This window comes from Trichoplusia ni, chromosome 10 (genome assembly GCF_003590095.1).
Source record: "Trichoplusia ni isolate ovarian cell line Hi5 chromosome 10, tn1, whole genome shotgun sequence".
Taxonomy (NCBI): domain Eukaryota; kingdom Metazoa; phylum Arthropoda; class Insecta; order Lepidoptera; family Noctuidae; genus Trichoplusia; species Trichoplusia ni.
Window position 1 is genome coordinate 13,601,998 of NC_039487.1, and position 10,565 is coordinate 13,612,562.

The 10,565-nt window shown below is 34.0% G+C and overlaps 2 protein-coding genes across 2 annotated transcripts; one reads left to right on the top strand and one right to left on the bottom strand.

Annotated features, from left to right (window-relative positions):
• Window positions 1–1,261: 1,261 nt before the first annotated feature.
• LOC113498120 (UPF0428 protein CXorf56 homolog) lies at window positions 1,262–2,133 on the bottom strand. The gene has a single exon (XM_026878056.1). It carries the CDS (start codon window positions 1,923–1,925, stop codon window positions 1,278–1,280), a length of 648 nt encoding a protein of 215 aa, XP_026733857.1. The 5' UTR covers window positions 1,926–2,133; the 3' UTR covers window positions 1,262–1,277.
• Window positions 2,134–2,594: 461 nt separating this feature from the next.
• On the top strand, window positions 2,595–10,071 carry LOC113497931 (mitochondrial import receptor subunit TOM40 homolog 1). Its single transcript, XM_026877746.1, has 8 exons — window positions 2,595–2,831; window positions 4,624–4,691; window positions 5,473–5,664; window positions 6,208–6,339; window positions 6,617–6,728; window positions 7,031–7,107; window positions 7,367–7,463; window positions 7,730–10,071. Exons 1-8 carry the CDS (start codon window positions 2,702–2,704, stop codon window positions 7,867–7,869), a joined length of 948 nt encoding a protein of 315 aa, XP_026733547.1. The 5' UTR covers window positions 2,595–2,701; the 3' UTR covers window positions 7,870–10,071.
• Window positions 10,072–10,565: the final 494 nt, after the last annotated feature.

Below are 10,565 nucleotides of genomic sequence, written 5' to 3' on the forward strand. Positions count from 1 at the left end.
TGCCCAGTGAGAAAAAGAGCAAATGCTCTAATATTGATATACCACATACCCAAAATACGCTTTATAATTACTATGTATGTTTATGAATTAGGCTCTACTTCTCTTTGTTGTTATTGTAGCCTAAATTCAATGCTTCCCTAAAGTTTCTGGTGCCAACTATTGTTTAACATTTGTTAATTGTTGAATTTTTAAAGTTGCCTTTATATTTTCTGCCAATTTTATATAATTGTTTGGAATTCCTGTCCTGTTGTCTATTCTGTTTTTATATTTAAGAGTTTATTGGTGGAGTTTTAATAATTTTAGTGGAAGGAAAATTACAGACCTCAAGTCTGTGTTTATAGTCAGATTGCTGAATTGCAGTAACATCAATTGGAACAAGTTATCTATGATCAACAAAATATCCATTTGTTAGTTATTTCTTCTGTAAATAATGTACAAAATTGAAAATCTGTACTCAAAAACTCAACAATTTTAAGTACGTTTTTATATTTCTAGCGTAATATCCGCTAGCAGTAATGGGAATCTCGATTGTAAATATTTGTGTAAATAAAAATGTAAAAGATATATATATTCCGTCAATCATATTAAAATTGAGACATTATTAATTACCTATATTTATTGTTTAAAAATGAACATTGTAAAATTGTTTTCATATAAATTAAAAAAGTGGGAAACACATTATGTTTTTTCATTTTCTCCGCATTTTTTACCTGATTCTGCTATAAAAGCATAAACCATGTTTTTTACTACTTCTGGCGTCTCGCCGATTGCACGCTGACCCCCGACGCCAGAATGTATGTTTTGTTCATATAAAACAAGTCTAAGCATTTAACAATGCTGAGAGATATTCCAATATTTTAAGCAAATAGCTGCAGGTAATTTTCTTGACTTTTATTCAGTACCTGTAAATTCTGTTCATGTTCAAATATATTATTTATTACAATGAATTTATGTGTCACAGCAGTCACACAATGGGTCACACAGGGTTCTACTCTAGGCCCAATACAAAAAGAGTGTAATAATATTCAAATGTCAAATATTCATTTACTTTTATGTACTGTGCACTGCATAGATTTTCATTTAAGGAATAAATACTCAACCCTCTTACCTGATATGAACCAGAGAATGCCTTCTTGAAGACACTCTTTACAAAGAGAGGGAAACAGATTTTAAACAAAGTAAATTCATAGTTCTCGGGAAATAATTTTGTTAAAATTTTTATACTTATAAGTTAGGTAAAAGAGGCAAAAATAACAAACAATATTAAAATAAAACATTTATTTCTCAATCAGTGTCCCTCTCACTCTCTTCTCTGTAGTCTGTGCGGGAGTCTCTGCTTGTCTCTTATTCATGCCTTTCCTCTCCAACTGCTTCTCAATGATCCTCGCATTATTTGCATAACTGTCAGCAACCTCCCGAGCCTCAATCTCATCTTCCTCTTCATCTATAGTGGAGACTGTGACTGAACTGAATTTACCCATGTTCTTTGTGTGTTTAGTTACCATAATCTTCTTTGGTTGTGTTAAGGCCACTTGTTTGTAGATATCTGTGACTCCACCTTCACCAGCCGTTTGTACTAAAGCTCCTCTCATAATAAACACGACATTATTATCTTGCTCATGCTTGTAGTATATTGGTATAGCACATTTCTTGCATTTCATCCTGTACTGTCTTTCGATACCTTTTTCTCGTTTTAAGTAGACTGTCTCGTCGGGATCTGATGTGATTTTGTGAGCGTGTTTCGAGCCGTCAATGACTCGTGCCCCGTCCGTCGGTCGGAGTGGTAAACGGTCTATAGTACAGTCAAGAATGAGAGACATTTGACCGCAAAGGCAATAGTAAATGTGTAACGGCTTCGTTTCATTGTATTCTTCTTGGTCCTTAGTGTCTGAACAGACTATGCTCCTAGAAACAACTTTAGGCATGTTGATAAATACTTATTGCAGATTTAGTCTTTCAAAAGCTGGCGTCACGATAATTTCTTAAAGAAAATATAAGGATATTTTTGATCAAGTTGTTGTTGTTTCTCTTAACCGTTTTATTTGTAATAATGTAACAAAACAAATCTCCACTACACTTCTCACAGTTTTCTGTCATCAAATAATTCGTCAAATTGACTTAATCATAATGCTAAGTGACAATTTGAGTTCTCAGCTTATGTAACCATAGAGCTTTCTTTATTACTTTTTACATTTTCTAATAATGTCTTTTTTACACTAATTAAATAAAATAATAGTTAGGAAGTAGAAAGCTGAAATTTAATTCAGTGCCAGCTCTCGTGAAATTTAATAGCTTTCTACAAATAATTAATTTTTATTTGATAAAGTAGTCAAGTTATTTTCTTTAAGTTGGTGCAACGAGCCATAAACTGAATCATACAAGATAAAATGCCAAATAAATTTATTTTACATTTTTGAGCAATAATACTACTAAAATCGTTATTTTCTGTTTGGCTTCAGTAATTATTGTCTCAAAAGGAGTAATTAATGATTTATAGAAAGCTATTGCAATTAAAGAAAGAGCTAGATTTAATAAAATAAATGTAAAATTGGTTATGGTACAAATTATTATTATGTTGGTGCTGTGTGCTGTCAACTTCACGCTTCTGCGATTGTCTTTTATTCTACAGAATTGTGTTTCATTGCACATGTTCATCGATTTCTGTTGAATTTGAAGAAAGTATTGGTAATTGAACCGTACAATGGGTGGTATATCAAGCAGATTCCGTGTTTACAATTCGGGGCTTATCAGCACCGACGGAAAAAATGTTGAAAGTGACAGCAAACGCGAAAATCCCGGAACATTGGATGAGATACATAAAAAGACCAAAGGTATTTTTAAAACATGTTTTAGATATTTTAACGTATGTCAAAAGTGATTACAATCTTATTTGTATTAGGAAAAACATATTGACATTGGGCCTTCAGTCAGAAAACGGCGGCAAACATAATTTAGTGCCGACCTAAAAGTTGGGTTATCTTGTGATGTAATAATAGATAAATTACTTCGGTATAGGACATATCTACATCTACAGAGCTCGATAAATGTCCGTCGAGTACAGAAATAGGCAACATGTTCATACAGTTTTAAACATAACTTTAGTTTTAGTACTGTCATATACTTCACACATTCAATCAATATATTTGCATTTCGATAAGTCTTATCAGTCTCTTACGACCAACCGTTCTGATTTCAAATTTATTGCACAGCATCTCAAATGAGATCACGCAACTCCTAATGGAAATTAGTAATTATCTTCAAGAGAAGTTAATCTCTGGAAAAATAATTGAAAATATTATAATGGTAAAAAAAGTACAGATATAAGAACGATTTATTTAATTATTAACGATTACTTGAATCAACACAATTATATTTATAACAGACTTTTAATAATTATTGTAACATAAAAATATGACTTATTTATTTGTGACTAGCCGTATAGTAGATTGTAAAATAGCCTAAAGGCTTGTGTATTGCTGTCTCAAAATATGTTAATACATATTAATTTATAAATAAAAAAAGGGATTAAGATTTAAATATAATAGTTAAAAATTACAATTTCATTTTGTACATATTTATACAGAAAAATAACCTTTTGAATACAATAAACATGCATCCAGTATGGTAGGATGGCATTAAACTCATTGTGATGCAAGCCATGACCTGCAAGCACAATACTAACAGACATTATTACAGTATTGCAATAAATGAGAAACATGTATATATTTATAGATTGAAACTATGTTCAATGTCAGCTGTTTCATAGAACATTTTTTTATATGAAAATTAATTCTTATAAAACTCATTTGGGGGTGACTTTACAAACTAGAGACATACAATAATTAGAACCTTGTAACTGACCAATAGATATTTGGAAGCAGTAGAGGAAAACCTCGCCCTCTACAAGACAGGTTAGGCAAATAAATCAAAGTTTAGGTTTACAATAATATATGGCACTAGCTGTTGCCCGCGACTTCATCCCCGTGGGTAGAAGATATAAGTTATGATTTGTACCTGCCCTGTTTTTTTTTCACATTTTCCATTGTATCTTCGCTATTATAAGTCGCAGCGTGATGGTTTATAGCATAAAGCCTTCCTCGATGAATGGTCAATTCAACACAAAAATATTTTTTCAATTTGGACCAGTAGTTCCTGAGATTAGCGCATTCAAACAAACAAACAAACTCTTCAGCTTTATATATTAGTATAGATTAGTATAGATTAGTATAGATTAGTATAGATTAAGTCTAGTAGTTACTATCAAAAGGCATTTAGTCTGTCATGGTCAAAAGAAAAAAAAGGTCATTCAATGTGTTTTTCATAATGCCTGTGTTTGTTCTCTCACTATTCTATTGTAAAAATTATAATTATGTGCCCTTTAGAAGAAGACTACTGAGTTTGTGTTGTTGTTCTTGTTAATCACAGCTACAGTTTCATAGCCCTTTTCCAAGCTTTGTCAAGGCTGGCTTCCAGTTATTATTATTATTATTTTGTGGAAAACACAGTAGTATTAGCTAAAAAGCTGATGTTGTGTGTCAAATAGTTTGTAGACATAAAGTTTGTCTAGTCAAAGTTGAAATAGTTGTTTCGGCTACTATAAATATTATGTTTTATTTATTTCAGATGTGATGCCTGTTAACTTTGAAGGTGGAAAGCTGATGGTAAATAGAGGGCTCTCCAACCATTTCCAGGTAATTGCTCATATATCAAACTAATTCTAGCATAGTTCAGTGTATATGAGTAGTGTACAGCACAACTTGCCTATGCACCTAATTGTTGTTATCTCTGCATCACCCTATGGTTGACCGGTTTTCTAAGCCTCTAGCATTTAATCCAGTTTCATACATATTAATTGTATAAGAAGTATAAATAAATAAAACTCAGTCACTAGGTAGAAATGAAAAGGGTGTCTGAACAATAGGCTGTAATAGTAATGACAATAAAAACAAAAAGTATCAGTCATTTTAAAATTGTACACATTTGTATTTTATCAGTAAAGTTAATCTTATCTAATCTCTAGCTTAAAGATATCTTTTAACACAAATCTATGGTTAAATTTGGATATGAGAATGACTCATCAATTTATGATAATATTCATTCAATGTCATATTACCAGAATTATCTTTTAATATTTGAAATTAATTTGTAGTACAAACGGTGATGATTTAATAGAGATTATTTTGTTGGCATCAGATGATAGATGTTTATATAGTGCAGGCATATACATTTTATCTATTTTATACATACACAAGTCAAAGATTTGAAGAAAATGATGGTTCATGTTATGATTGTTTTGAATTAGTTTCTCATTACATTAAGCATATCACTCCATGATAAAGGTGAAAGTTCGTGTGTATTGTTAATTTTATAACTCAACATGCTTAACTGACACTCGAAAGTTTTCATCTCGAGAATTAGACCAGAGGATGTAGTTAGCTCATAACGTAATGTATAACCTACCCCTGTTTCCAGATGTCGCACACCTTCACAATGAGTTCAGCTCAGAACGGCTACAAGCTGGGCGCCACATACATTGGCACCAAGCAGATTTCCCCCACGGAGGCCTTCCCCGTCATCCTGGGTGACGTGGACCCCGCAGGGAACGTCAACTTCAGCCTCATCCACCAGCTCACTCCTGAGATTCGGCTGAAGGGGGCTGCACAGGTAATTGAATGTTTTTTGTTATTAGTGGTCATCACTTTAATAACTACAGAAAAGAATTATGTTCGTTGTTTTTGCCCGCCCGTGACCATGATAATAAATCTAAAATTAAACTGCGATATAATCCGTAAAAGTAGTTTTATTTCAATGTCTAACATTCGCGTACACCTAAGAAACGCGTAAACCACTATATAGAAAATATGTTCTTATTAGATTTTGTCTGAAATTGCATGTACTTGTTGCATCACTCGTTTTGTATTTGTGTTTCTTGTTACGACAATTCATTCTGTAATCTTTAGTAAGGGTTTTTATTCTGAGAATGGTATCCTCTTTCTGTTGTTTAGAAGCAAAAAATGTATCCAAGCAATTCATGAGACAATTGTTTTTATTTTAACATTTTTACGTATTTTACGAATCCATAGTCAAGGCCAACAAAGGTCTTGTTCAATTGAAACCAACATGCAAAGCAAGAAATTGTTTTTACGCTAAAATTATTACAACATATGTATATTATATTAGTATAACACTTATGATCAAATATTCTAGGTACAAGAATGCAAGCTGACAGCCACGCAAGGTACCCTGGAGTACAAGGGCTCGGACTACACGCTCGCGATGGCCGTCGGCAAGCCCGACTTCAACGAGAAGTCTTCTGTATTCGTTGGACATTATCTACAGGTCTGTGAATCCATAATTTGTAATGGCACTTCAACTATGTCCCAAAAAAAGTTCTGCATCTGCACACAATCACATGGCATACGCCGACATTAATGCTAAATTAATACAATCATTAATTTTGAACGGTTGCGTAAACTTTTTGCTTGATAATGCTTGAAGAAGGCCAACTTTACATATACTCTTTGTTAATCATAAAATAAATCCCGTTTTTTTAGCATTGTTGTTATACAAGTAAAATGTTGGTCATATTGAATGAGGCACAAACGCTATGTTGCAGTCGGTGACGAAGCGCCTGGCGCTGGGCACGGAGCTGGTGTACCAGTCGGGAGCGCGCGTCATGGGGGGCGAGATCGCCATCACCTCCGCCGCCGCGCGGTACACCATGGACGGTACGTAATACTCCAGAGAAGGTATAACACAGGATAACACAGATCTGCCGGATTCGATCTTATTATGTGCGACCGATCCTGTGGCTTATCAGAAAAGCATGGGGTGTGTTTAGCAGGTGGGAATCTGACATAACCCCATGATTTACCCTGGAACCATAGATCGTTGCGAAAACCATTGCTTTTACTGGGCTCCCAGCAAGTATACCATTGATTAATGCCAGTGACACAATGTTAATGGTCGAATTATTGTATGATGGGTGGATTTACTAAATGGTAATCTGATATAATATACTATGTTGCAGATTCTGAAGTGTCAGCAACCCTGAGCACAGCAAACTTGCACTTGTGTTACTTCAAGCAATGCAGTGAACAATTACAGGTAGACTCAGACACCTCTGCAAAAATATTAATTTGTGTAATTGGTAGTAAATGTAATATCTATTCTCTTTTGCCCAGGCTTTGAGCTCTCACACCTGGTCTGTTACTATTTTGAAAGGGTGATATACAGTGCTGCCCTTTCACAAAATCAAACACCACTCACGCTGCTAGCTTATACCAGGCAGCATGGCTTTATGACTTTAAGCATCATTAATATTTGAATCTTACAACAATCTAATATGGTTTCATGTAAAATTCAGGTTGTAGCAGAAATGGACACCTCATTCCGAGGGATGGAGTCGGTGGGCACCATCGGTTACCAGGTCAACATACCCAAAGCAGATCTAGTCTTCAGAGGTATGTACATTGTTCATTTCTAGTTTTTTATTTTTTAAACTAAGCAAAACTAAAGTCGAACTTTATGTTGAAGGTATTCTTTACTAGCTGAACAGTGACATTTATATACCTTTGACATACCTAACTAACACATATTTTTATTGTTACAAATACTATCTCATAAGATCTAAGATTAATTATTGACTTTTATTCTGACATATCATTTTAATTTACTGAAGGGAAATGGCTAAATATTAGTAACTCAACTTCTAAACGTAATATTCCAGGCATGGTAGACTCAAATTGGAACATAGGAGCAGTCCTTGAAAAGAAACTGCAGCCGCTACCATTCACATTCGCGCTGTCCGGCATGGCGAACCAGGCCAAGCAACAGTTCAAGTTCGGCTGCGGGCTCATCATCGGGTAATCACCGGACCGCCGCGATCGGTGATGACTAAGTGCTACTCAAGCTAGTGATCAGTGTCCACATGTGTTAAGTGTTTAAAAGTCTCGAAGATCGAAGATTGGAGTTCTGTGGTATGGTTTTGATTTTCAAAGGTTAGTGACTGAATGTTGTTGTATTGTATGCCTGTGTCACCAATAGCACCTAATTCCTACTATAGTTGTTTCTCGGTCTCGAAATTGGCCGGTTTCCCATAGATATTGATAACAAGATCCAGTCACTAAGTAATGTCTGTTTGGGAGATTTGATGTATACTTATTATATTTGCTTTAGGATATGAATGTTAATAACTCTTGGTATATGTCTGAAGTTAAGGCTTATCCACACAGCGAATTTCATTCTCGCAAACCACGCAAGTTTTACGATCACACAGCGAGTTTACTGAACGCTTTGTGAATAGACCCTAACTTCAGAGATATAAGCAGCATATAGAATTATGTGTATGTAGTGTTAAAACTGTATGATATGGTTGTTTCAAATTTCAGAAAGTTTAAGCACAAGACTAGATTTATGTCACCTATTTTATCATCTTATAATATTGCTACACCCAGAACAATACAATATTGTATGACTGTTAGAGTTATTCCTATTAGAATCTCTACAAAGACACTTACCACCTTACAACTATCCCACTGCTGGCCTAACACTCGAAACAAGGATTGATCACTGCTTGTTGGTGATATTACATTAAAGACCAGGACTCCTCACAATGCTGTCTCTCACCAACTCATAATATGAATGAAACACTTCTTGTAATATTTAATAAATGTATTTAGGGCAATATTAATTATTTATAATGTGTCATTATACTATTAATGCATCTTCTAAATGTGCGTATATTTCTTGGAAACACTAACCACTAGCTTGAAAGTGTCAAATAATTTTAATTTTAGTCAAGTTATTGACTTGGTGTTAGGCAAATTGTGTTTTGGACTTTCATTTTGAATGTGATCGATTTTTTCGGACGAATTTTGATCGCTTATCCCTCATAAGATAGTCGTCTGCTTTCCGGAGATAAAAAGCATCGCTCATGTATACTATTTAATGTCTCAGGTAAGTAAGAATAACTTACTTTTATAAGTTTGACTAGTTTTACTTAGTTGCGTTCGCAATTTAGATTTATTTTGAGTAATTTGAAATATTGCATAAGTACTTTTAGATTGGTTAGACCTGTGTCTCGAATGTATTATTTTCAAGTTAAAATCCATTGTTAACGAAAACATGAACCTAAAAAATGCAAGTCCAAAATGTAGATTTTAAAATGTATGATTATGATTCCTAAATAATTAATGATATCACAAGTTATTGTGTGGATGAACTGTAACTGAGCCGACACTGTGTATATGACTACTTTATGGTATACATTGTATTAATTGTTCTTTTTTCTTACGTTTTACGTATTTTTTTCTTTGTTTTAATAACGCTATTCTGTTCTGCTGAAACACCAGAATCGCATTTATGACATTTACTCACTCTAAGGAGGGATTATTTATATTTAGACCAAATGAAAATAAAATGGAACATGTAGGGCCATTTCCTAACTATCCTATACTGCCAGCGGGACTGTGTCTCTTATGCTTATTACTATGAAATATATGTAGTTTGTTTATCTTTTTATGTGATTATATTCATAGTTTATTTTATTTTTAACATATGTGTAGCATTTACATTTGTGAGGTGTAGTTATTAAACTGTAACTAATCTAAGGCAACTGTGTGTTGTGACTTCGACGTTGAAAGACAGATATTGTTCAGGCATAAACCTTCCTTAGAGTGAGTAGCTTCTACCGGGACCCCTGAACACTCCCTACCGTCCCAGTTTAATCTCCCACTTGCCTACTTCCTGCGGGGTGCCTGGCACAAGCCTGTGTCAAATATTCGCTGCCATCGCTACGGCGTTCGAACACACACCCACGACAAAAACGTCCTATTTTTTATATTATATAGTCTTAATCTTTTTAAACGTTTTTTCGTGCTAGGCAAAGCTGACCAAATATTCCACTTTAATGATCTGAATGATCTAAAATAAATAGTCGCGAGGCAGTTTTGTCGCGGGTGTGCGCTCGCCCTTATGTATGAGTGTAGATAGATTATGGCATACTGTACAATGTACATAGCGCCTGTTGTTAAAATGTTTATTTTTAATAGAGTTATGTTAATAAATCAATGTGTTGTTTTATTTTTTGTCTTAAGATAATTACAAAATATCAAGAGGTATCGTAGCTAGCCCACAAGGGAAAAGGCTAGTCTTATTTTTAAATTAAATTCAAAACCATAGCAATTATGAGAGAAAATGATATACAAGGTGTTCACAGCTCAGCCGTGCCATCATAAGAGGGTATGTTTTCACGTTTTCAAGATGACTCCATATGACATACACCAGAAGGAAAAGAAACATCAATAAAAGACAGATTTAGTTTAAAAATAACGTAAGTTTATTACATGTAATGAAATAAAAATATAATATTATAAACTTTTATTCTGTTACATGTATAAATGATTCCGTGCCGCGAGCGGGTGGCTCGCCATATTTTGGTAATATATTCAACCTCGATTATATTTATATCCATATACCGAACAATCGCGACGTGACCGACACCATCTTGTCAAAGAATAAAAAAATAACAAAATATTTTTCATTGTTATGTCACGTCACCATTG

Coding starts and splice junctions, on each gene's coding strand:
- LOC113498120 (XM_026878056.1), bottom strand. CDS start 1,925: ATGCCTAAAGTTGTTTCTAGGAGCATAGTCTGTTCAGACACTAAGGAC.
- LOC113497931 (XM_026877746.1), top strand. CDS start 2,702: ATGGGTGGTATATCAAGCAGATTCCGTGTTTACAATTCGGGGCTTATC. Junction 2,832..4,623: donor GATACATAAAAAGACCAAAG/GTATTTTTAAAA, acceptor TATTTATTTCAG/ATGTGATGCCTGTTAACTTT. Junction 6,340..6,616: donor TCGTTGGACATTATCTACAG/GTCTGTGAATCC, acceptor GCTATGTTGCAG/TCGGTGACGAAGCGCCTGGC.